General features: G+C 37.0%; 2 protein-coding genes and 1 long non-coding RNA gene across 8 annotated transcripts; 1 reads left to right on the top strand and 2 right to left on the bottom strand.

Annotated features, from left to right (window-relative positions):
* Positions 1 to 10,094: 10,094 nt before the first annotated feature.
* On the bottom strand, positions 10,095 to 15,541 carry LOC116138721 (probable aldo-keto reductase 2). The gene is made up of 9 exons (XM_031424403.1): positions 15,319 to 15,541; positions 14,283 to 14,483; positions 13,697 to 13,869; positions 13,467 to 13,569; positions 12,310 to 13,029; positions 11,739 to 11,939; positions 10,641 to 10,813; positions 10,433 to 10,535; positions 10,095 to 10,249 (listed from the first exon to the last, which is right to left on the bottom strand). Exons 1-9 carry the CDS (start codon positions 15,529 to 15,531, stop codon positions 10,109 to 10,111), a joined length of 2,028 nt encoding a protein of 675 aa, XP_031280263.1. The 5' UTR covers positions 15,532 to 15,541; the 3' UTR covers positions 10,095 to 10,108.
* A 1,225-nt stretch (positions 15,542 to 16,766) lies between these two features.
* Positions 16,767 to 21,918, top strand: LOC116138722 (probable aldo-keto reductase 5). The gene is made up of 5 exons (XM_031424404.1): positions 16,767 to 17,081; positions 20,459 to 20,665; positions 20,952 to 21,124; positions 21,231 to 21,333; positions 21,520 to 21,918. Exons 1-5 carry the CDS (start codon positions 16,869 to 16,871, stop codon positions 21,856 to 21,858), a joined length of 1,035 nt encoding a protein of 344 aa, XP_031280264.1. The 5' UTR covers positions 16,767 to 16,868; the 3' UTR covers positions 21,859 to 21,918.
* On the bottom strand, positions 21,914 to 26,264 carry LOC116138723. Of its 6 annotated transcripts, XR_004129332.1 has the most exons (6): positions 25,896 to 26,264; positions 25,593 to 25,665; positions 25,444 to 25,507; positions 25,221 to 25,336; positions 25,021 to 25,129; positions 21,914 to 24,922 (listed from the first exon to the last, which is right to left on the bottom strand). It is a non-coding gene; the product is annotated as an uncharacterized LOC116138723 (long non-coding RNA). The 6 variants fall into 6 exon arrangements; XR_004129333.1 differs by lacking the exon at positions 25,221 to 25,336; XR_004129336.1 differs by lacking the exons at positions 25,021 to 25,129; positions 25,221 to 25,336 and having other exon boundaries at positions 21,914 to 23,314; positions 23,601 to 24,922; positions 25,896 to 26,250.
* Positions 26,265 to 27,210: the final 946 nt, after the last annotated feature.

Below are 27,210 nucleotides of genomic sequence, written 5' to 3' on the forward strand. Positions count from 1 at the left end.
AAAGGTCCTAAAAAGTAAGAGACAAAGAAAACAATATCTCTTTCACTTTATCAGACATACAACTCGTGTTGGGTTGCAAATGTCTGAGGCGAAAGTGTAAGCACAACCTATTATGTACACACACTCGAAACGAAACAAGCCAAGACACAAGTTTGGTAATCAGTGTGCACGCAGAACTGATGTGCACACACATAATAGATGAAACAAGCCAAATCATAAGATTGGCAACCAGTGTGCACACATAACTCATAAGTTTGACAAATATGAATATTCCACAGTTTCATTGGAAGTTTACCGAATGTTTCACCACACTTTGAACAATGTGTAATGGAGAACATATTAAAAGTATAAGCAGAAAGTATTCAACAACTAACTGTAATCATACATGAACAATGCATGTATATATGATAACTGACTATAATCATACATTCCTAGGAGCATTTTAGTAATGTAATTCTACCCCTAAGAGATTACTAAGCTTTCCAAAAAAGTAGCCAAAGAAAGTAAGCTTATCCGCCAGCCAAAAAACATGAACCTTGTCGTCAATTGCTATTGACCATAGTCTCAGTTCTACCTTTGATTACGCAGAAACAGAGTGATTAGTTTGCTTTCCCATCAAATGCCTATTTATTTTTCAAACTTTTTTTCTTTTTCAGTACAGGTTTATGTGGAGCTTACACTACTTTCTAGGTTGGCCCACTGGCGCATGTACATCTGCATGATTTGTAGAACTCTAGAGCACTCTGATACAATTTTTGTACTTGAATTTATTCAAATTTAAATTTCCAATTTTGTTTTCAAAACTTATCACCCTCTTTTCGAGATCCTAAGTCCCTACGAGCATGAATCCGATGGGGCAGGGACACCTTGTGAGGGGACGTGACACAACCAAAATATATAATACTTTTCAATAACAATCGATGCATTTATATTAAGCAATCTTTCATGGGGCAATTGAAATAAATCCAAAATAATTATTATAGCTTCCATCAGGGTTTTGCTATAGTACAATGAAGTATCAATACATCAAGGTAAAATATTGTTAACCAAAATATGAAAAAAGGACAAACTATGAAGGTCCTTATTGTAATTTCCTGATACTGTATAAACTCACAGCTCTAAAACTGTGTCATTTTGGTTTTGCTCAGTTTCTTCTTTGTATAAAGCACCCACTATATGTTCTACTATTTAGTAACAAAGATATCAGTTCACGATTTTCAGATCTGTTTCTAGTTTCTGTTTTCGTCTGTTTTACTTTCTTTTTCATCTGTTTCACTTGGTATCAGAGCCGACGACAAGCGTCAAATGGCTACAATTCCTCCTGATAATAAAACTAAAAACGTGGAGAAAAGTCTTCATTGCTCAGCTCATCCTCAGGTCTCAATTTTTTCGTCAAATCTGCAAATCGTCAGCCCCAAATTGACAAGCAATAGCTATACAAACAATTATAGGTTCTGGCGTTCTCAGATTCTGTTCGCGGCAGGAGCACATGAGCTTGAACAACATTTGACAGGTTCAATTCCATGTCCTCCACCATTTATTCTTACTGATCCTAAATGTTCAATTGAGCTAAATGATAGAACATCAGCTTAAAACCTAGCTAAAGAAACAATAAATCCAGCTTATGTAGCTTGGAAAAGAACTAATAAACTACTTGTCACTTGGTTTTTGGCTTCAATTTCTAAAAATATGTTTTCCACTGTGTCGAAGTGTCAATTCGCTACTGAAGTTTGGTTTACGCTTAAGAATGAGTTTTTAATTGACTCCAAAGCCAAAGCCTTACACTTAAAGAGTCTACTTCAATCAACTCAAAAAGGAAATCTCAGTGTTAGTGAGTTTGTTAAAAAGATGAAAAGTATAACTGAAAACCTGTCTACAAGTGGTCAAGTGATTATCGATGAAGAGCTCCTTTAGTATGTGTTAGATGGGTTAGGTCCAGAGTTTGATGCTGTGGTTGTTAACCTAACTATTAGAGTCATGAAAGTGACTCTATTTTGGTGATAAAAATACCCCATGTGTGATTAAATTGAAGTATATTGAGACAATTAAAGAATTTATGAATTTGTTCACGAAAATCGCTTCCTAATATTTTTCTTATGAATTTAACGTGTTTGGAATGATTTTGGAAAGTATATGAGTTGATATTAGGTTGTGGTTTATGGATTATGGGTGATTTTGTCTCATTTATGCTGTTTAGGGGGTAAAATGTCATGTTTTAAGGGGTTGATTTTGTCACTTTTCAATTATGTAGGGACCAAAGTGATATTTTACAATTTGTTCTATAAAAGAAAACAAAAGTTCGCGTGAAAAGTGAGGCGCTATTCATCCATCTTTTCCGACGACGCTTCATCTTCCATTCTGATTACCTCTGGCAAATCTTCGGCTTCCTCGTGCATAGATCGTCGTCATCCCCATCATCCCGGATCACCACCGTGGGAACCATCACACCGCGGCGACGTTTCATCTTCCACCACCGCGACTTTTCATCTTCCAGGCGAGATTTCACCATTTTTTGACGACGTTTCAGCTCCCCAAAAGTCGATCTTCACTCCCCAGGACTGGATCTACACTTCCCAAGCTTCAGCCGCCTCGAAAATCGTCGGAATCCGTTACTTTGCCGCCGCACCTCTTCATCTTCCAGCCCAGATCTTGCTCATTTTCGGCGACTTCTCACCTCCCCAGGACCTGATCTGAACTCCCCATCACCAGAGCTTTCCATCAGTACCTTCGGATCCCATTTTCGCCATCGTTTTCCAAAAGACTCACCGAAAAATTAACGTTTTCTGGCGAGTGCGGCTGTTTGTATTCTGGGCTGTCCGTTGGTCGTTTTCGCCCCTTCTTCACATCATATCACTATCGATTACCTCCTTTGCGCCATGGTCAGCTTTGTTTCCACCGTTTCGGCCTCCATCATCACCACCATGAGCGGCTAATTTCCCGGTTGTCTCTTACAGCATAGGCGAGATCGGGATTGACTCCACGACTCTCCTCATCAGCTCTCGACTAGTTGGATGAGCCCGATTATAGGACTTTGGGTGGATAGTAGTGTCGTTGCGTATTATATTTGTTTTCGTTTCATGTTTGATTTTGATACTTTAATATGATTTGAGATAACTTGTGATGAATATTGTTGTCCATTATGATTTAATGTTTTCATAGAACTTGCTGAATGATAAACATTGGTTTGGAATAATTAAATGATGAATATTGCTTTTCATTACTTCGCATCGTTGTATGAGTTGTCGATTTAATAATTTCTACATTGTTGCGTTTATTGTGAAGTTGGTTGATTGGATATTACGTGTTGACAAATTGTATTTGTTAATCGCGTACCAACTAGTGGTATTGCCTTGTAGCGTTTATCGACGTTCAATGATAGTCTTTAACCAATCGAAATTGAGTGATGGTGAGACGATAGATATACCTAGAGTGTCGGGAAGCCATTTCATTGATTTACCTTGCTGTAGGTTAGGGGATCGTAGAGGGGGGAGAAAAATGTGTGAGTCGGTCTCGTGTCGAACCAAAACCGTAACGGCAACATTTTTATTATAAAGTCTTTATTAGTTTTAATTTCACTATTTCATTTGCATTTAGTCTATTTAGTTCATTAATCAATTGCCAATTCATTTCCGCTACTTAAAAACATTAGGTTGTTAGTCTTGCTCCCTGTGGATTCGACCCTGCTTACCGCTAACTACGGTATTTAGTTTAATTTTGTGATTGTGACGATCGGTCCCAACTAACTTCCAGAATCGAATCCAAATTTGATTCTATCACTTACAGGAGCCAGTTTCTACTTTAGAAATATGAATGAGGCTTGAAAAGTTTAACCTGTAGATTTCATGGAGACTCAGTAACATAGCTTCCCTCAGCAGCTCAGTCAACATAGCTTCCCTCAACAATGCACAAAGTTAGTCTTCTTGACCACCCACAACAAGATGCCTACAACACCTTGGTTGTCTAATATGTCTAAACATCTTATGGTGTAACTATAAGTCACTACCGGGAACTCAGTTTTCTGTAGTTTTACCCTATGCATGCTGGTTCAGTTATCAAGGCCGTCAGATCCATTCATCAGACACTGTTCTTATATAGAACAGCCTATTTCCTATCAGTTCAGGTTCAGGATACAACTCTAGTGGTAAAGGCGAGGAAGATCTAATGGGAGGGAGGCCAATCTGTCAAGTTTGTAATAAGATTGGTCATACGGCCATACAATGCTATCATCGCTACAACTCTTTACAATGGAACTCACCCACAATTTGGAATTCTCCTCAATTTGGCATATCTAATCCTGTTAATTCTGGATACAACAGTCGTCCAACTTCACAGTCGTCCCATTTATTCACACGCAGCACTTCCTATTCCTAATAATAATTTCTATGGTACACAGCTACAACCTGGATATATTCCTTATGAATCACAGACTCAACCAGCCAATGCTACTGATTTTCAGGTTCAACAGCATTATAATGACTCCCAAAAAGGCTTCTTTCATCATACTCAGCAAGGGTTACATGTTCCCAGCCAACAGTTCAAAATCTACCTCATACACCAAACCAAGCTTACTTGTGTCTAATCATGTTCCATCTCCTAGTCAGTCTGTAATGCACAAGTCAAACCCATTTCAGTGCTCCTGTTGATCTAGCCTAGTACATGGATTCTGGAGCCACTGACCATGTAACCTCTGATCTCAATTAGTTAACTATCAGCAGAAATTATGATGGATTGAGCAACTACAAGTTGGCAACGGTGAGTCCTTACACATTACCATATTGGTTCTCTTTCCTGCCAAATACCTTACATTCTAAATGTTTACACTAAAAAATGTACTGTGTGTTCCTAGGATCACTAAAAATCTTCTTAGATATCTAAGTTCACTCAAGATAACCATGTTATTGTTGAATTTGACTCTGATTGCTGTGTTGTTAAGGACAAGGCTACCAGGGAACACTACTAAGGAAAATTAAGGTGGCTATATCAATTATATTCCATCTAGATTTCTTTCCTCTCATCACCTGTATTTTTGACAATTATGGTCCTTGTTTCTTTAGTATTTGTTACATCAGTTAATCAGTCTAGTGATAATAATATATGAAAAAGATATGAATTACTCTGTTATACTAGAAATAAGATAGCAGGTTCTGAAGTTCATTATGATTGTAATACTTCCTGCATGCTTGTAATTCTTTTCCTGTTAACAAAACACAAAACTTGAATGATTTTGCTTCTTTTATTGCTTCCATGTTTTGCATAATCCTAGTGATGACTTCTCTGCTATTGCATGCATAATTATAGTACTGATACTTTTCCTATCTCATCACAATTAGGCATCAAAGCACTCTCTAAAACAACACTAACCTATCACATAGTACACCTACTATTTTCATGTGAATAATACCAAAACACTAACTATCGTTGGCATGATAGGCTAGGACATCCTCACCAGATTGTTACACATATTCTGTCATCTATGGATAAACAACTTCAGGATCAGTTTCTGCCTTAGGATCAATTTCTGCCCTGCCTTTTTGTGATGCTGTAGATAGGTAAGTGCATAGAAATCTTTCCTTTGTCCAATCTAGAGCTACACACCACTTGAGTTAGTGCATAGTGATGTTTAGGGACCAGCCCCACTAACCTCGCTAGAAGGGTTCAAATGCTATGTCCACTTATTGATGATTACAGCCGTTTTAATTGGCTGTTTCCTTAAGAAAAAGTTGAAGTAATTCGTTTTTATTAAGTTTCACCACCTGGTTGAAAGACAATTTAATTGTAAGCTTAAAGTCTTCAATCCGACCAAGGTGGAGAATATAAGGGTCTATGTCATATCTTCTACTGCTGGTATTGAGTTTAGGCACTCTTGTGCTCATGTTCACCAGCAAAATGGAAGAAGTGAACGCAAACATAGACATATAGCAGAAACTGGCCTCATTACTTGCTCATGCTCTTGCCACTGCATTTATGGTGGTTTGCATTTGATACTGCAGTTTTCTTGATTAATAGAATGCCTACTGCCATTTTAAACCACATTTCACCTTATCAAGTGCTTTTTAACAGATCACCAGTTTATCTGAACTTAAAATTTTTGGCTACACTTGTTTTCCTTTTCTAAGAGATTTTAACAACTAAACTTAGTTTCCTTTCATCTAAATGTACTTTTGTTGGATATAGTTTAGTGCATAAAGGCTATAAATGTTTGAATTCTGAAGGGAAAATTTATATCACTCCTAAGTCCAATTTAATGAACAAGAATTTCCTTTTGCCACTAAATCTAATCAGTCTCACTCTCATTCTACTGTACACCACTTGATTTACCAGAAACCACCCCTTCTATTCCTAGTTTTTCTTATGTTTCTGTTAGCAACTACATGATATAAGTGGCAAAGTTCTCCTGCAGTGGCTAGTCCTGATCCGTCCCAATCCAACAATTGTAAGTCAGTTCAACTTCAATCTCAGCACCTCAATTTTCTTCTAATATTCCTTGCAGCAGTAACTTTAATTCTCATGTTCCTTTGTCTTCATCACATCATACTGAGTCCCATAGATGTTCCACTATTTTAGGTCCAACCTCTTTGATACAAATTTTACAGGTTCTAATATTCCTTGCAGCACTAACTTTAATCTGCTATCCTTTGTCTTCATCACATCACATGCTATCCCTATAGATATTTCCACTATTTTAGGTCCAACTTCTCTGATACAAATGTACAGGGTCAGCTTCCCCTACAATTCACACACCTTCATCCACCTGCCCTCTTGAGGTTGATTTCACCCATTTCAACACCAATTGTACAACCAGTGAGTCATATCCTTGCTTACTAATCAGTCTAATTTACAGCACTCTTCTCAATCTTCTAGTTGCTTCTTGTAGTAGATTTAACTCCATCACAATTTTCTGCTCCTAGTTCATCTTCTTACCCATGACCATCATTCACACCAATGATCACTAGGTCTAAATCCTCTTTACAACCTTCTATGCCAAACTTGGTCTATCATCACCACTACACAACCCGAATCTTCATAACAAAACAATTTCTGCACAACCTGAATCCTCACAACAAAACCAGTCCCTATACAACCTTATACTACCCTTACATCATCTACAACCACTGTTAACCTAAACCCTTGACAGTAAGTGAAGCTCTTGCTAGTAATGAGTGGAAAGAGGTTAGCAAGCTGAGTTTAATGCTTTAATGCAAAATGAAACCTAGAGTCCATTTCCTAAGACTGCCGATATGAATGTAGTTGGTAAAAAATGGGTTTTCAGGACAAAATTCAATGCTGATGGGTCACTTTCAAATATAAGCCTAGGCTAGTTGCTGAAGGCTTCCAACAAACACCTGGGTTGGATACTTTGAAACCTTTAGCCGACTATTAAGCCTAGTACCATTAGAATCATTCTACCCTTGTTGTTTCTGGATGGGACATTCAACAGATAGACGTGAATAATGCTTTTCTTAATGGTCAATTGGCTTAAACTGTTTATATGAGGTAGCCTGAAGGTTTTGAAGTTCTCACCTTCTTCATATGTGGGCAAACTAACAAGGCTCTTTATGGCCAAAACAAGCTCCAAGGGCATGGTTTGATAAACTCCACCGGCCTTATTGGACAAAGGCTTTAAGAATTTAGTTTCAGATTCCAGTTTATTCATTCTTAAGGATAATGCTCAAGTTCTTTATGTCCTCATTTATGTGGACGACATCCTAATTACTGGATCCAACACTTCTTCCATTTTACAACTAATTGAAATCTTAAATACTCAGTTTGCCTTGAAAACACTTGGTTCAGTGACCTATTTTCTTGGTTTGGAGGCAATTAGAACACATGAGGGAATTCACTTGAAACAAACTAAATACGTTACTAATTTGCTTGTAAAAATTAAGATGCAAGATGCCCATTCCTACCCTACTCCCATGGCTGCTGGTACAAAACTTTCAGCCACAGATAGTGAGTTATTTAAAGACCCCAGTTTGTATAGAAGTACCATTGGTGCTCTTCAGTACTTAACCTTAACAAGGCCTGATATTAGTTTTACAGTCAACAAACTAAGTCAGTACCTTCAAGCACCTACTGAGCTACAATGGCAAGCTTGTAATAGGGTTTTGAGATATCTTAAAGGAACACAGTCTCATGGTCTTCAGTTCAAACCAGCAGTTGCTCTTCACCTTGAATGCTATGCAGATGCTGACTGGGGCAGTAACTTGGATGACAGGAGGTCCACCAGTGGCTACTGTGTATATCTTGTGCCAAATTTGATTCAATGGAGCTCCCGAAAGCAAAGAGTGGTTGCCTTATCATCTACTGAAGCTGAATATAGAGCATTGGCACATACAACAACTGAATTGGTGTGGCTGGAAAGTCTGTTTTCTGAGTTGGGAATATCTCTCAATTCTTGTCCAGTAATTTGGTGTGATAATGTCAGCGCTGGTGCCTTAGCTTCTAATCCCGTCTTTCATGCTCGGACAAAGCATATATCATTATATCCGGGATCAAGTTTTAGCAAAAAAGATTACTGTGCAATATGTTCCTTCAAAACTGCAGATTGCTGATGTGTTAACCAAAGCCCTCTCCATTACTCAGTTTCAAGAGTTGAAACAGAAACTTTGTGTTGTTGACACTCCACAACCTGTACGTATGAACTGAAATATGGTGACTTGTTGTGATAAAAATAGTGCTTAATGCTGCCTGTCAGTGTGAACTGAAATATGGTGAACTGAAGTAGCAGAAACTTTGTGTTGTTGACACTCCACAGCCTGTGAGTATGAACTGAAATATGGTGAACTGAANACTGAAAGTTTAGCATGTTCCTACTGAATTTCAGAAAGCAGATGTTCTTACTAAGGCATTGCCAGCTTCCAAGTTTGTATCATTTCGAGAAAAGCTTAATGTCAAAGCTACTCCATCAGTTTAATCAGTCTGCTGTAGATGCTATGTGTTACTTGTGTTTAATTTGTGAATTTTCTTGAATTAACAATTCTAGTTGGTTGTTGTTTCAGAAGAGCTGCATGTTGATTTAATGTGCTAGAAAAGCTTAATGTCAAAACTACTCCATCAGTTTAATCAGTCTGCTGCAGATGCTCTGTGTTACTTGTGTTTAATTTGTGAATTTTGTTGAATTAACAATTCTGGTTGGTTGGTGTTTCAGAAGAGCTGCATGTTGATTTAATGTGCTTCTTGCTGAAACTTCTGCATGTTGAGTTGAAGATGATTTTGCTGAAGGTTCTGAAAGTTGTTTTGATGATTTGTGAAATTTTAAAAGTAGTGCAGAATTGAATTGGAGCAGACTTGTCAGAATTCTGATTTAATGTGCATTTTGCTGAAACTTCTGCATGTTGAGTTGAAGATGATTTTGCTGAAGGTTTTGAAAGTTGTTGTGATAATTTGTGAAATTTTAAAAGTAGTACAGAATTGGATTGGAGCAGACTTGTCAGAATTTTGAAAGAAGTTGCTGAACCTTCTGAATGATGAGTTGAAGATGATTTTGCTGAAGGTTTTGAAAGTTGTTTTAATGATTTGTGAAATTTTAAAAGTAGTGCAGAATTGGATTGGAGCAGAATTGTCAGCTAAAAGTATTGAAAGGAGTTGCTGAAACTTTTGAATGATGAGTTGAAGATGATTTTGCTAAAAATTTTGAAAGGTGTTTTGATGCTTTGTGAAGTTTAAAGATGAGTTTTGAAGGCTACTACGTATGCTGTTTGCAGTGTTTGTCTTAAACTCTGGTGAAGCTATCAGCTTGTAATGCAAAGTCTGATGATTCAGTACTAAGCTTGATGTTGATCATATGGTGCAGTAGTGGAGATTAGTAATGAGAAGATTATGGAAGTCTAGTTTAAGGGAAGATGTTAAGATGAGTGTATTAAATGGTTCATACTTCATGCTTATGGAAGTTTGGTTTAAGGGGAGATGTTAGGATTAGTGTATAAACTGCCAAATTTGTAATTTCTGTTACTTACACGTGTACTACTGTAAATGGCAAGTGCTACTCACTACTACTCACGTGTATTGTTTGTACATATAAATGAGTTTGTAAACTCTGTATTTTTTAATCAATTGAAAGATTCAACAGTAACAAACTTTTCTTTTTCTCTCAAATTCGTATTCTCAACTAAACATCATCTCCTTGGTGATGAACCCAGGCTAGTGCAAGCTGGGATGTGGTGCATCCTTTCTTTGCTGCTATCTCATTAACACGCTCAAATAACTTCTTGTTATGCTCCAGATTTTCAGGTTGCAACCTGGGAAAATACTGCAAAATTCGGAATATAAAGTTTGCTATGTTAGAGAAGAGATCACATGAGAACAACAATACTATTACCCACAAGACTTAGCCTGCTTGCCCCGCACTGCACAAAGTGTTGTGCTAGAAAACATGTGTTGAATGTAAATTTAACACATTACATTACTAACAATTAAATTGTGGTTCACAGACCTGTCTAAAATCATCTTTTGAAATGTTTTCAAGCAACTTAGGCCCTGATGAAAAGAATCCTCGTCCTAGAGGACTGTATACAACAATCCCGATGCCAAGTTCCCTGAGAAATCAGCAAGATTGTGTTAGTGTTCAAATAGTTATTTATTTTTTATAATCTCCTTTTTATTCGATCCAAAGCAATTAGTTAGTCTCATTAATGCCTTACCTACAAGTAGGAACAACATCTTCCTCCACATCTCGTGACCATAAGGACCATTCCAATTGCACAGCTGTTATTGGATGAACAGCATGAGCTCGTCTAATTGTTGAAGCAGATGCTTCGGATAGACCAATATACTTTATTTTTCCCTCTTCAACTAGTTTTTTGAGTTCCCCAATCTTTCAAAACACAAAAGAAAAGAAACAAAAATTAGTGTATGCCTCACAGGAAGCTTGTACAGAAGATGTGATCGATATAAGGAACAGAGCCAATTGTTAAAAAAAGACAGAGTGTTGAACTCTGTGAGTTCAGATTGTTAGTGTAAAAAATATAGCTGAAAGTCAACAAGGATTGATGCTCACAACCCAAAAAACATTACACTGTGAGTTCAGATGCTATCAATAATGATCCAATGATGATTTGAGTTTCCCCACGAATATTTCACTAGAGGATAATTTCTTGATATCAGCTTTTTTTTTATAAACAACACTTGTGAATGGTAATCAATAGAAAGGAATGACAATTAAAAGCATCTCGACTGCAAATTAAAATATCACAAGAATGGACATGTTTCAGTAAGCTTAGATTAGGAGAGGGTCTGAGTTAAGGGAGAAACTCCTAATGACTGTCTCATTTATAACTATATTTTATCTCCCTTCGATGAACTATAACCCTCATGCGAGACCGCCTTTTAATTATAGTGTCTGTAATATTCCTCGAACAAAACTAAATGATTTATAAACATCTCCCTCGTCTTACCAACAAACAGACATAAAGGCATTCTCCACTACAGGCCAGATCTCTACCGTATCGACAATCACCTAAACAGAGTACTTGTAGTCTCCAGTACACATCAATAAGGCCTGGATACATGCCACACATTTCCAATAAAGAACAAGAGAAAGAGGAAGAACCTCTGATCAGTGTAACTACACTCATTCATTCAATTTGAAAGAAACTTAAAAGGAACCTTGTTAGCTGCAGGCAGTTCAATTGGTCAAACTGATTTAACAGCGTCATAATGTGCACAAATAACAATCTAAATGTGATTTCAATTACTAATACTAATTAACAAGCAGAGTAAAAGTTTAACAAGGGGCAAACCGTGACTTCAATGGGAACTCGAGTGTCAATCCGATGTTGGTAGTAAAGATCAATACAATCAACACCTAGCCGCTTCAAGCTCGCCTCACAGGCAGCCCTCACATAGGCTGGATCACCATGTATTTCCATCTGGCCGTCCGCAAAGCTGACACCAAATTTAGTGGCCAATTCAACTCTTTCTCTCATCCCTCCCTTCAAAGCCTGCTCAAATTCACATCAAATAACAAACAACAATCAAGTTTAAAACCCTGTACAAATCCACAACTAAAAAATAAACCTAAAACAACATGACAAAATTTCACTAACTTCCCAAAAAATGTAACATATTGGCTTAAAAAATTCATCAAATACCTCGTCTAAATTATGAAATCATCATCTCATCCATCTTTTCCCCTTCGTTTCCCAACCATATGGTTTCATGGACTCTAAGCAATTAGACTAAAACAAAAAACACAAACTTTAAAAAATTCTCTGTTCATTATCCAAACCCAGTTGGTGTATGACCAAGTCAAGCCTGAAGAAACTCAACAAAACACACAGGAGAGTAAAGAAAGAGAGAAAAAGAGTGAACCTTGCCGAGAAGAGTTTCATTGGTGTGAGGTCCATATACATCAGAAGTGTCGAGTAAAGTGACACCACTGTTGTTGGCATGGTGGATCAAGGCGACCATTTCAGGCTCAGGTTTTGGAGGGCCATAGAAGGCAGACATGCCTATGCAGCCTAAGCCTTGAGCTGAAACTTCCAGGCCTTGTGAGCCAAGCTTGATTCTCTTCACTGTCGCCATTAATTTCTCTGTGGTTCTGGTTGAATTTTGAGGTAGAGTAAATGAGTTTGAGAGTGAGAGTGAGACTATGAAGTGGGGTTGTGTAGTGTGGATTGCTTTGCCTTTGCATCGCCTTCTATAGTGTTTTGAGTGGGTTGGCTGGGTGATGACACGATTAGGTAAGCTCTTAGGATAGTGTTTCCATGAAGACAGTGGCGGAGTTTCGGAGTTCTTGTACGTAGCAAAGCCACTCTTATATCTTTCACCCTTTACAGCATCTGCTGCAGCAATGGATTCCAGTTCAGCCACTTCTTCTGGAGTTAGTTTCACAGACAACGCTTTAATATTTTGATTGAAGTTTTCGATTTTGGTGGTTCCAGGAATTGGACAAACATCATCTCCTTGGTGATGAACCCATGCTAGTGCAAGCTGTGATGTGGTGCATCCTTTCTTTGCTGCTATCTCATGAACACACTCGAATAACTTCTTGTTATGATCAAGATTTTCAGGTTGCAACCTGGGTGTATTCTGCAAAATTTGGAATATAAAAGTTGATTAATTAGATTTAACTTAAATAATTTACGGGGTCAAACATAGATTACACATGTAAAAATATTTTATAATAAATAAAAAATTTAAGGCTACATTGGGCTTAGTGAGGACATTGGCTCCCACTGCGTCCAATGTTGGTATGTTTCTGATTATAACTGTCAATATAAAACGCTTGTTTGGACGTTAGTACCATGTTGAAATAAAAAATCAAGTTATGACGCAGCACTGGGAAACATGTAACCCAATGTGCACTTGGGACGTTTTCCTAATGCCATTTGTGTTGGAATACAAGAATTATTCCAACACAATTAGGTCTATTCTGACAAGTTTTCCATGTCGAGGAAGACTGTATTTCCTGTAGCAATATGTGATACATTACAAAGAGACTAAGAATTGAATTGTTGTTTACAAACCTGTCTAAAATCATCCTTTGAAATGTTTTCAAGCAACTTAGGCCCTGATGAAAGGAATCCTCGTCCTAGAGGACTGTATGCAACAATACCAATGCCAAGTTCCCTGGGAATTAATCAGCCAAATTGCATTAGAATTCATATGGTTATTTTCTATAATCTCTCTTTTCTATTTGACTCTTATATATAAATTCAATTAGCCCCATTAAAATATATATATGCATATGTCTTACCTGCAAGTAGGAACAATCTCTTCCTCCACATCTCTTGCCCATAAGGACCATTCTAACTGCACAACTGTTATCGGATGAATAGCATGAGCTCGTCTAATTGTTGAAGCACATGCCTCAGATAAACCTATATACTTTATTTTGCCTTCTTCAACTAGTTTTTTCAGCTCCCCCATCTTTCAAAACACACAAAAAAGAAACAAAAATTAGATGTATGCTTGACAACAAACTTTTTTAGAACAAGAGATCCATACAAAGAACGAATAAACAATTGGAATGCAAGCCTTTTAGGATCCAACATTTATTATGGGATTAATGAGTAGTTTATTAATCCTCCCCTTATCACCAGAATATTGGCCTGCTCAGATGTGGACACCGACGCCAAAGTGCAAATCAGAGGGAGAAGGCTGGTCAGGACATAGAATTAATCTTTTCTAGCGCTGATCTGAATCGTCGGAGTAAGCCAGTATTCTAAAGGTGCCTCATAATGCATTACTACATCAGATTGTTATTGTAAACATGATTTGAGACATTCAATACTAATCAACAAGCAGAGTAATTAAAAGTTTATAGATAACAAAGGGCATACCGTGACTTCAATAGGAACTTGAGTGTCAATGCGATGTATATAGTAAAGATCAATACAATCAACATCAAGCCGCTTCAAGCTCCCCTCACAGGAAGCCCTCACATAAGCCGGATCGCCATGAATTTCCAACTTGCCATCCTCAAAGCGGGCACCGAATTTAGTGGCCAATTCAACTCTTTCTCTCACCCTGCCCTTCAAAGCCTGGAAAATTTTCACACCAAAGAGCAAACTAATCAAGTTTAAAACCATTTACGAAGCCACAGAAAACAAAAATTAAACCAAAAACATAGTATTATGCCTAAAAGGTTATTTTGATGTCAGCTCAACAAGTAAATAAAAAACAAAGTGTATTAACTGTCAAGCCCATACCGCCTCAAAGATATTTTATACCAATCCTATCTCATCTTGAGATAAGGATGAATGAGAGCTCTCTATGTGTTAAGGTAACTTGTAAAAACACTCATTACATTGACCTCAAATGTGTATAAATAAACACATCTCTTCGTAAAAAGGGAAGACTGAGTATATAAGAGCTAGACATAGATTTGAGCTTTATTATTTTCTTCTGTAAATAAAGTTTTTCTTCATCTTTGTATGTTTTATGGGCAATATCATAGAAATAATCAGAGAATAGCAAAATAACACTGGATATAAGATTTGCTTTAAGCATCCGAACCACTTTAAAGACCTCTCTTGCCAATTTTTTTATTTATGTTTCTGCAACATATATAATCTCAGCACCATATTCAAATCTCATGAATCTATCACGTGTAATTTCTAAGACTTTTTTAACACTTTGCACGTACGAGTTGTTGGTATCAAAATCAAGCATCAACACGTAGCCTAAAACAACATAACAAAATTTCACTAACTCCCCGAGATTTGTCCAATACTTATAAAATATATGTTGGCTAATTAACGAAATGGATTTATGGATACATGTGCAATTAAACGCATTTATTGTATGATCAAGTTAATCATGGTGGAACTCAACAAAATACACAAGAAAGTAAAGAAAGAGAGAGAAAGAGTGAACCTTGCCGAGAAGAATTTCATTGGTGTGAGGTCCATAAAAATCAGAAGTGTCAAGAAAAGTGATGCCACTGTTGATGGCATGGTGGATCAAAGCGATCATTTCAGGTTCAGGTTTTGGAGGGCCATAGAAGGCCGACATGCCCATGCAGCCTAAGCCTTGAGCTGGAACCTCCAGCCCTTGTGAGCCAAGCTTGATTCTCTTCACTGTTGCCATTAATTTTTTTGTGTTTCTCTATTGAATTTTGATGGTAATTAAAGTGATTGTGAGCTTGAGAGTTGTGCTGATTAGTGGTTTTGTGGATGGCTTTGTCTTCGACTCTTCACTTTATATAGTGGTTGAGTGTACATGCAGGATGATGTTATGCTTAAGTAAGCTCTTACGGATGGTAGAGGGACCAAAGTAAAAACAAGAAAGACATTGGGGTTTTTTGGTGGTGAGTTATGCAGGGTGATGTACTGATGTTATGTTTAAGTAAGCTCTTACGGATAGTAGAGGGACCAACGTGAAAACAACAAAGACATTGGGGTTCTTAATAGTGGTTGAGAGTGTACATGAATTGATTTTTTTATCTAAAGTCCATTAAAAAACAATTAAAAAACAATTTCAAGGCCAAGAAAACCTGAAATTAGAAAGTTCATGGGAGATGTCACAATCAATTTTACTACTCTATTTTACTAATCAATTGAATGAAACTTTGAAGAAACTCTTCTTAGTTGCACCTTTTTTAAATACATCTGGTCAAATTGATTCAACACAACAGACCTAGTCAAATCTAATCCCTCTTTCAATTTCCTAAAAACTGAGTCAAATTCAAACTTCTCATAACCTTGAATCTTCAACAAAAGCAAGCTAACCATAGTCTTAGGTTTTGCAAAACACAAGTCAAGGAAACCAAATGGAAATGAAACATAGACACAAGGACAATAAGGGTGCAAAATCTATACAATATTACAGATTGAAAATTACATGTAAAGAAGCAAATAAAATGAAAATGAAACAAAGACATACCTCTAGACCTATTATAAGATCAATTAGTCAGACTCTAAAATGAGGTATTTAATAATTTTTTTTTAAATGAATAAGACTTAAGACTTAGAATCTATAGAGAGCAAACTATATCTGGGTGACCGAGTGATTTGATAGACACTCTTGGGTATATTACTCAAGAGGTTATAAGTTTGAGTCTTTTCTCGATTGTTAATAGAGGTAATCACTGAAACTCTTACTCCGATCGGTAGTCCCAAGGTCCTGGGAGATTAGTTAAGGTGTACAGAAGTTGGCCTGGACACCCCTGGTCATGAAGAAAAAAAAAAAAAACTTTGTGTTAAATTCTTAAAAACCCCAAAGTTTTCTTTAATTTTTCTCATTTTCATCCATAAGAGCCTAACTAAGCATGTCATCACCCTGCATGACTCAACCACTATATAAAGTGAAAAACATAGGAAGAGTCGAACACAAAGCAAATAAGCAATCCACAACCCCACTAATTCGCACAAGTCTGAAACTCATTGACTTCACCATCAAAATTCAACCCAAAAACCCAGAAATTAATGGCAACAGTGAAGAGAATCAAGCTTGGCTCACAAGGCCTAGAAGTGTCAGCTCAAGGGTTGGGATGCATGGGCATGTCGTTCGTCTTTGGCCCTCCAAAACCTGAACCTGAAATGATCGCTCTGGTCCACCATGCCATCAACAGTGGCATCACTTTTCTTGATACTTCTGATGTGTATGGACCTCACACCAATGAAATCCTTCTTGGCAAGGTTAATACTTTTTCTCTCTTTATATTTTCTTCTGTAGTTTATTGAGTTTCATCAGGCTTAACTTGATCGTACAACATCTGGGTTTAAAATAATGCACAGAAAACTCTGGTTCTATATGTATTAAACAAATCTTAGGGGGTTAGAGAAATTTGTGTAACAACCACAAATTCTAAGGACTCAGTTAAGATGACCTCGGCTTGATATACGCAGCTGGCAGGATTTACTTTATATCTCCAGTCACCTCATGTCCGACGAGGGTCTTTCCAAGTGAGTGCCAATCCCACGAGGTTTGCCCAGAGGATGGTCTTCTTCTCATACCAATTATAACAACCACAAAAGGGTAGAACTCACCTTTGAAACAGGCTTGTAAGGGGAGTGTCCCACCTGAAAGTAACATTAAGATTTTTAAGATTTGAATTAATTACACTGGGTACCTTGACCATACACACACACCCACATATTCATATATATACCTTTCTAAGGCGTCTGTAAAACTTTGAAGCTCTTCAAGTGTACCATATGCATCATATGAATCATCTATAATCATTAATATCATCACAAGTTTGGTCTGTACTATACGGGCACGTGAATAGCAAGGCTCAAAATAATTTGCAGTCGTCCAGAAGTAGATCTCCACAATTCTACCTCGAGTAAGAAAATTCTACAAACTGCAATAAGAATGACAACAAAATCTAGATTTATTATTATATAAAATAGCTACTTGATCTTCAAAAACACCTAGCTCGGTATCCAATCATATGAAAGATGCTGGTCTTTGGGGTTGACAGGGTGAGCACTAATTGGATGAGAGCATGACAAAAACTTTTCAACAAACCTACCTGGTGACCTGGTTGAGCTCTTGTTGGTGCAATAATTGTACCCGATTAAAATCTAGTTTTGCAAATATGAGTAGAGTTTCGCTTCTGTATTCGCCTGGATCTTCTTGGTAGAAAGAGATGTATTTGTGTGTTACCAATCTTGGTACATTTTTGTGCAAGAGCGCTTCTAGAGCACTTGTTATATGTTTTGCTAGATGATCTGGACTTGATTTAGCCAAGGACTTGAGATGAGTTTTTGTAACCATGTTGTCTAAAAACTCGAAATAGAAGAGCTACAATGTAGAGATCATAATCATCATGTTTGGCGACATCAGGTTGTGCTTCAAAAATTTGATCTAGTTGTTCTTCAATTTCATTCTCAAAGTGATATGACACACCAAGGCGACATATTGATTCAATGAAGCTAACTTTCTCTACCGGATCATTTAGAGGAGTAATTAGCATTTCTTTCACTTTTTGTTTCAGCTCTTCTGCACGTCTATCATTTGATTCAATTTCCTGAAACCAAATAACAATAATTAATATTGAAATTTGAATATAACATAGAAAATGAAAACTGTGTATTGATATATATTTGAGTGATTACTATAGGAATGCAATAGCTCTCATATTTGAGTTTACTCTTAGCTTCTCAGTCGGCTAAGTAAATAATATATAGAAAAATTCTATGATACTCAAGGTAATAATACACTATACTATAAATATGATGCTAGCTAGGGACCCAGTTGATTACTGAAATAGGTAGAGAAGAAGTGAAGACGTTGGAGTCTTTCCATATCGTAGGGGTGAAGTTTGCGAGAGGACGATAAACTTCTTGGTTGTCTTTAGCTGCTAAACATGCACTCATAGATTCTGATTTATTTACTAAGCTATTAAAGGAAACTAAGGAATGGCTACGAATTTTTGGGGGAAATTTGACTGATGGAAGTGGATTAATGCATGGCTTGGAGTTTTCTGCAACAAGTATTTGAAGTGCCATTGAACAGAAATGGCTTGGAGATGACCAATTTGTTTGCCGTAATCAAAGGTTTAAATAGAGTCTATTAATATACAGTAACAAATGCAAATCGTGCATAACGTTTACACTTTAAATAGAAAATATTTATATTAGTTCTCTTTCATAATAATAAATAAAGTTTGAAACAATAAAATAACAATGATCTGATCCCTTTCTCACTTTTGTGCCCAAAAACGTTTTCTCTCCTGGACAAACATCGCATATTTTAAAAAGTAAATCTTTTGCATGCGTTTCTTTCTTCAGATTTTTTCACTGGAAATAATCTGCTGGTCAGAATTAGTGAGAACTAAACCAAGTGCAAGTTGGTGAGTGTGTCGACAAAGTGGAAGATAAAGATAACAAAAACTTGATCTTGTTTATGTGAATCACATGGTCGAAGGACTTCGATTTTGCTCAAATTTGGAGTAGGGGTTTCTTGTATTATTTTCTTTATGTTCATTAGTTTCAATTTCCAGTTTGTGTTCTGTATTATGTTATTTGTTAAACTGATTTATAAGGAGACAAGAACCAGCTTTTTTTGGGGGGGCGGGGCGGGTCAGCAACCACCTTGAGAATCGGTTAGACCCAGCAAAATGTTGTTTTGAAAAGGGGCATGAACATTTTAGGACCCGTTTTCATGTGACCTGTACCCGACCCTATCTATTTTTTAAAACGGTCGGGCTGGGTATACCCGTGGGTACCTGTATTTTGAAACCAAAAAAAATAATTTAGAAATTGTTATTTCATATTTGTTAGTCTAGGGTGTTTTTGTAATTAGAATATTGTATTTGTCTTTATGATTTTATGTATTTGTTTTCTATATGCTTGTTGGTTTTAAATTGATGAGAAATTGAGTTGGTTGTGAATTTTTTTGGTGAATTGAATTGAATATGAAGTATAATGTATTAGATCGTGAGGGTGTAACTGCAAAAAATGAAAATTGTAGAAATTGTGAGGGTATCACTACAAAATTTGAAAACTGGAGTGAGAAAAAACAGGTATCCACAGGTCGTCCTGTAACCGCATATGGTAGGGTATGGATCCAATATTTTAGACCCGTATAAATTTAGTACGTTTTGACCTGTACCAGTTTGACCAGGCTGTACCCACCTGTTTTGCGAGGTCTACTTGAGATTACAAAAAATGAAATAACTGTTTTACCCTCTGAGTTTGGGAAATTAATCTAAATGTACACCTTGAGATTATAAAACTTGAGTTGACTTTTTACCCTCTAGATTTATATAGGGTTGTAGTCGAGTCGAGTAGCTCACGCTTGACTAGTCATGAGCCCAGACTAGACTTGTAACTAATGAGTCAGGGGCGAGTTCGAGTATTAATTTGGGCTTGATTGGCGCATAGAGCTNCAGGCTTGTAAGGAAAGTGTCCAAGCAATTATTAAACATGCCAAGCTTTACCGATGTGGGACTCAACTAGGATCGTCACAATTTGTTACGTTGTTTTAGTTTAAATTTTGTTTTTCTGTGGCTTTGTTTAGGGTTTTTAAACTTGATTGGTTTGCTCTTTGATGTGAATTTTGGCAGGCTTTGAAGGGAGGGGTGAGAGAAAGAGTTGAATTGGCCACTAAATTTGGTGCCCGCTTTGTGGATGGCATTGGCAAGATGGAAATATGTGGCGATCCGGCTTATGTGAGGGCTGCCTGTGAGGGGAGCTTGAAGAGGCTAGATGTTGATTGTATTGATCTTTATTACATACATCGGATTGACACTCGAGTCCCCATTGAAGTCACGGTTTGCCCCTTGCTAAACTTTCACTCTGCTTGTTAATTCGTGTTTGTTGTTAGCGTGCAGATTTCTTAATTTTAAAGTCCCCTGTTTATATGTTTTTGTCTATGTTAAACATGTACTCGGACTTGGGTAATTGTCTTTAGTTAAAGGAAATATTTAGCAAACATGTACAGAGCAAAAACTACCCTTTCTCAATGCATGAAAATAGTAGTCTTGCATTGCAACTGTCCATTTGTTCCTTATACGGATCACATCTAATTCTTTGTTCTTTTCTTGTGTGTTTTGAAAGATGGGTGAACTCAAAAAACTAGTTGAAGAGGGCAAAATAAAGTATATAGGTTTATCTGAAGCGTGTGTTTCAACAATTAGAAGAGCTCATGCTGTTCATCCGATAACAGCCGTGCAACTAGAATGGTCCTTATGGTCACGAGATGTAGAGGAAGACATAGTTCCTACTTGCAGGTAATGCAATCGATACATTAATGGAGCTAATTGAATTGCTTACAGTCAAATAGAAAATAACCATATGAATTAATTCTAATGCAAACCTTGTTGATTAATTTCTCAGGGAACTTGGCATTGGGATTGTTGCATACAGTCCTCTAGGACGAGGATTCTTCTCTTCAGGGCCTAAGTTGCTTCAAAACATTTCAAAGGATGATTATAGACAGGTTTGTTAATAACAATTCAGTTCTTAGTATTTCGAATGTATTACATATGCATTCGGAAGCAAAACATGAATATTAGGTATTTCAAACTCCAATCTGGCATTAGAAAAGCCAAAAATGCACCGGAATCACTCTATTCCGATGCACAAAATGGCGTCCTAACTTTTTTTTAATTTCATCTTTTTGCAGAACTTACCCAGGTTGCAACCTGAAAATCTGGAGCATAACAAAAAGTTGTTTGAGCGTGTTAATGAAATAGCTGAAAGGAAAGGATGCACCACAGCACAGCTTGCGCTAGCCTGGGTTCATCACCAAGGAGATGATGTTTGTCCAATTCCTGGAACCACCAAGGTTGAGAACTTCAATCAAAATATTAAAGCGTTGTCTGTGAAACTAACTCCTGAAGATATGGCTGAACTTGAATCCATTGCTTCGGCGGATTCCGTAAAGGGCGATAGAGATATGTATAGCCATGCTACTTACAAAAACTCTGAAACTCCGCCGTTGTCTTCATGGGAAGCTTCTTAAAGTCATGCATCTTGTAGATGTAGTGAATGAAAATTAGCAATCAATACTCTGTTTACTGCATTCTTTCATAGTATTTTTTACTTTCTGCAGTTTTACACAACGGTTAAAACCTTTATATTTCCCTGATGATTCTGGATTTCATATTATCCTTTCAGTTTTTTGTTCATTGTTTTTCTTCTTAATCACACCTTGTATAACAAAATAATATTGAACAGAGATGGAAACACAAACCATTACAAAATGAAATTCCGATAAAAAAAAATTTATCACAAGAAAACAATAGATGCAAAGAGAGGAACAAAATCAATAACACTTCTACATGTTAAAAATTGAGAATGTGCATAAACAAAAATCTAAATCTAGCAGAGCATTCAACATTTGATATTACATTTCCATTCAACAGAGCACTCCCTTATACACTTAATCGAAATAAGCTTGATATTACATTTTCGGCAACAACTTCTAGTTGCTCCCAATTGCTTGAATCTAACAAGATTAGTGGCGTCAATTGGCCTATTACTCAACTCTTATATAACAAGAATCTCACAGGCTAAGGACAAGGACTTTGAGTATCTTCAGTTCTCAGATGATAGCAACATTTTAAATCCTGCTATAATCCAAACATGAACACAATGTTTGAAGGTTTATCAAGAGACCAATCAAGGACTGCAATAACGGTAGCCACACCTTGGAAAAAACTATCCAGGATTTTTAAAGAACCTCCATACTCACAAAAACTCAAGGTCTGAACAGTCTAAAACATTAGGCCAAAAGCTAATCGTTAAGGCAACATCACAATCGTTTACTGAAAGAACCACTAAGTAACAAACAAGAGTCTTTGAGCTTACAAACCATTTTGTCTAGTTTATTTCATCAAATAACAGAAAAAGAGTCTTAGAGTTCACCAACCACTTTATCTAGTCTATTTCGTCAAATAACAAACAAAAGTCTTTGAGTTCACCAACCACTTTATCCAATTTATTTTGTCAAGTAACAAAAAGGAGTCTTTTGAGTTCACCGACCACTTTATCTAGTCTATTTCGTCAGGTAACAAACAAGAATCTATGAGTTCACCAACCACTTTATCTAGTCTATTTTGTGCATATTCCATCGTAAGGTTAACCTCCTTCAAGTATATCGAAACCAATGATATGTTTGAAGAAGTCCGACATAGAAGTATCATTTTCCATTAGAGTAGAAATTTAAAAATTTTTCTTGAGTTCCATCACCTGTTAAGTAATTGTAACTCAACAAAACATTTGAATATCCATTTTCTAACCACGTATGAACCTGGTTTGGGAAGGCATTCTCAGTTCTCGCAAAGCATCTTCTCATTCAAACTGATTTGTCTTGTTCCTCAATGCTCTCGCTACAGTAGCAATGGCAATGGGCAAACCTCCACATTCCCAGCATACATCATGTAGTAATTTCAAACCAAGTGATTCAATAACATTACCTGCACAGGAATGCAAAATCATAACTTAAAAGCTACCAAAAATATAAAGTTTTTACAAAGTATGTGGAGTAAATTTAGGGACATAGCCATGATTCATTCAATTTTTTTCATTCTGTCAAGGCCTAAATTTAGGAACAAATCCAGGAATTTAATACAGGGGTTCATGACAATATAATTATCACAACAGTATACTGGTTATACCATGCACTAAAATATTTATATTCGTTTTTAATATTCTTTATAATTGATACAATTGTAACACTTTATCAATGTTCTGAAACCCGACCCTAGGTGTAACCCAGCCAAGGGGCTGAGTCCCAGGTCGAGCGATTGAGCCGTCCGACCGGTGCATCGAACCAGTGACGTCATCATGTTGACCTCAGCATGATGACATCATGCTGATCAGACCTGAAAAAAATTGAAAATTATAAACCCAATAACAAAATAAAATCTGAAATCCAAATAACACTATCACAAATACAACAAATCCAAATCCAGACAGTGCAATCTGGATATCCAAGGCTACCTATAACATCATACTAATAATACAAATTAGGACTGTTAACACCACTATTCCAATGTCTAATCTTTCTCCACCTTTTCATAAAGCAAGAAGCAAACAGTATGCACACTTACACTTTTTTGACTTTTGATTTTGAGTAGCTTCACCAAACCATTGAACCTGACCTCCTAATCAACAATCAGCGCACCTTAGCCTCCCTGTTCAAAACCTGCACCTCTCTCTCACGCTTTCTCCTTTGGCCTTTCCCTCCACTCTCTCTCTCAAACTCTCCCTCCAAAACAAACCCTTCTGCGGCACCGCTCTTGTAAACTTCTACTCTCACTTTTGCTCCCCTGACAATGCCAACAGGGGTTCGATGAAATTCAAAACAGAGACAAGGTCTTTACACGGCAATGATCGTGTGTTTCACGCAGAACTCTCGTTGTTGGATTCTTTATCAGTGTTTGCTGATATGAGGAGCTGTGATCTGCGGTCCACAATGCACAGCGTGTCTAGAGCTTTGCACAGCGGCTGAGCTAGCGGTGATGAAGCAGTGCAGGGTGGTTCATGGGCATTCTGTTGTTGCGGGTTTGGACAAAAATGTGATTGTGGGAACCGCCTTGATTGATGGATATGGAAAAGCTGGGCTTGTGTTTGATGCAAGAAGGGCTTTTTATGAGAATTTGAGCGAATTAAATATCGTTGTGTGGAATGCTATGATAGCTAGTTATGCACGACAAGAAGATAAAAATTCAGTACTTGAGCTTTTTCGTTTATTTGATGCGAGAAGTTTTGTCCTGGATGAATATAGTTTTTTGGCGGTTTTAACGGCTTTTTGTAATGCAGGTTTGGATTTTGTGAGTGAGAAATGGATGCAGAGAATGAGAGTTGAGTATAATTTAGAACCGGAATTTTGAAGCTAATCCAGCAATACTCGAATTCAATTAGCTCAAGTTTGATAACACAAGCTCGAGCTCCAGTCCGAGTATGCCTTCCTGTACTTGAGTTCGAGCTCAAACAAGGAATGCCATACTGGACCAAGGTCGGATAGCCAGATACTTGGCTTGTCATGAATTCTTGGATACTAATGCTTCATAAGGAGAAATCTGCCACTCCAAGCCAAAATTAAAATATCAGATGCAGTCCATAAACAATCTCCAATCTTAACAATAATGTCATTAAAGAAGAAAGAACAAATCTTTACCATCTATTGCATAACGGGCTAATATATGAGCTCCGGTTTGTTTATAATTGGATTTCAATATAATTGGATTTCAAAAGTGACACAGCGTGTCACATATTCTAATCATCTCCTAATTTTAGCAAATCATAAGATTAAGTTAAGAACCCTTCATAGGCAGCAACTTTCAATAACATAAGCTAGTAGAAAAACAATTCTCATACCCATGAAAGGTAAACCAAAATGTAGATAACCAAAATAAGTTGCAATCCTAGCAATCAAAAACCCCCGCACATTATTTCAGAATATATCCTTTCTTGCTCAATAAGAGGGAGTTCGTCTACAAGTCAATCAAGTTAAAAATTTTCTTTTAATTTCTTTGCAACCAAAGAGAGCATTAGCGAATCAAATTATTACCCAGAAAAACAGAAAAATAAAAAAATCCACCTTTGACATTGTGCGATGAGAAGTTACGGGGTTGAACATGCCCGGGTCTTCTTCTACACAGATACTGCACAAAATTAGACAAAATAAGAAATTAAAATGAAGAATTGGAAGATAATAATAAGTGAAGCACAGTGAGGGAAAGAAATTACAGTGGTGAGTCGAGATGCTAACACACGCATGGTGTTATCTAACAGAAGAAGATTTGAGAGATAATCATCATCCCTGCACAGCCAAACATACGAAGCATCAAACAGAGAGATGAAACAAAAAGTTCTTTGGTAAAAAAACAATTCTAAAAACAAAACTATCGGATTGAAATTGGGAGCAAGAGAGAATAATCTCATAACACATTTGGGGTTTGTTTCTAATATCAACTCACAAAGTCAAACCCTAAACCTTCACAGTCGAAAACGATTTTTCAATTCAAAAAATATGTCTGGAGTTTCTGTTACCTCTGCGACAACCACCTCTCAAAGAAGAGATCTTCATGGCTTTCCTACCAACTTCCTTCACAAATGTATTCTTCCCCACTCCACCCATGCCCGAAACTCCCATCATGGAGGTATTGACATCTTTCGACGCATCCCCCATGTTTTTCACAGTGGATTTTCTTGATTCGAAAGGCCAATAATCGTCAATCAGCTCCTCTGGTTCAACCATTTGAAGGGGTGAAAGAGAAATAAAGTGAATGACGAAGATGGAAAGAGTGATGGTGGAATATGAAGATCTCAAGATAATTGTGACTATCACATGGTGGCCATTATTATTGACTGTTAATGCTTGCATCGAATTGTGAAATAACCTTTTCAACCTCTAAATTTGGGAAATTACTGAAGGTACACCGATGACTGGTGCTGTGGATTGCTTTGTCTTTGACTCTTCATATGTTTATCAAGGTTTTAAAACCCAACCTGGGGGCAACCCGGACAAGCCACAAGGTCATGGGTTTTATGGATAGAAAGGTCCAACTGACGGGTCGGACCGTGACATCATCAGATATCATGCAAAAAATAGAAATATTAAAAAAAATACAGATTTTAATTTTTAATGGTTTTTTTTTTTTTTTTTCTTCTCTACTAGTGTTGGTTTTGTCGAATAAAAATGGGGAAGGAAGAAGTGAAAAGCTGAAAAGGGTTACTTTTAATTTTATTATTTTTAATATTTTATTGTAACAATCCCAGGACATACTGGTTGGATCGGTGGTTCGCTGGAAAAAAATCGATCCAACCGATATAACTAGGGTTGTTCAACGAGACGAGCCGCTCACAAGCCGACTCGGCTCAGCTCACTCGATTTGTGAGAGAGTACGAGCCAAGTTCGAGCCTGCCTCGGCTTAGCTCGTTAGGCTCGTAAGCCGAGCCAGGCTCGAATTATTAAGGGCGTTTTAGGGGTTTTATTAAGTATAGAGGATTAAACTAAAATTGAAAAAAAAAAAGTTTGTAAAAATGACAAAGAACACCCTGATGTTAAAATCCCTAAAAATGCGACTGAAAATCCTTTCCCCTAAAACCAAACCAAACCAAACCATTTTAGGCAAGTTGTCAGCATCAGATTTGGTGGAAAGTGCAGGGAAACAAGGAGAAAGAAGGAAAGAAATCAGAATTGGTGGAGAGTGCAGGGGAAACAAGGAAAGAGAAAGAGAAAATAGGAAAAAAGAAGAAATAATGAAAGAAAGAGAAAATAGGAGAAACATGCGTCATTAGAGAGAGAGAAAAGAAGAGAAAGCAAACAGTGATAAGTAACAAAAGAGAAGAGGAAGAGAATAAC

Source organism: Pistacia vera, unplaced genomic scaffold, assembly GCF_008641045.1.
Source record: "Pistacia vera cultivar Batoury unplaced genomic scaffold, PisVer_v2 Contig343, whole genome shotgun sequence".
Lineage (NCBI taxonomy): Eukaryota > Viridiplantae > Streptophyta > Magnoliopsida > Sapindales > Anacardiaceae > Pistacia > Pistacia vera.

Bases quoted from the DNA above. Each gene is read 5' to 3' on its own strand.
- LOC116138721 (XM_031424403.1), bottom strand. From the start codon at position 15,531: ATGGCAACAGTGAAGAGAATCAAGCTTGGCTCACAAGGGCTGGAGGTT. The intron at 13,570-13,696 runs GTAAGACATATG...ATTAATTCCCAG, and splicing joins GAGATTGTTCCTACTTGCAG to GGAACTTGGCATTGGTATTG. The intron at 11,940-12,309 runs GTTCACTCTTTT...GAATTTGAGCAG, and splicing joins ATGAAACTCTTCTCGGCAAG to GCTTTGAAGGGAGGGATGAG.
- LOC116138722 (XM_031424404.1), top strand. From the start codon at position 16,869: ATGGCAACAGTGAAGAGAATCAAGCTTGGCTCACAAGGCCTAGAAGTG. The intron at 20,666-20,951 runs GTTTGCCCCTTG...GTGTTTTGAAAG, and splicing joins GAGTCCCCATTGAAGTCACG to ATGGGTGAACTCAAAAAACT. The intron at 21,334-21,519 runs GTTTGTTAATAA...ATCTTTTTGCAG, and splicing joins CAAAGGATGATTATAGACAG to AACTTACCCAGGTTGCAACC.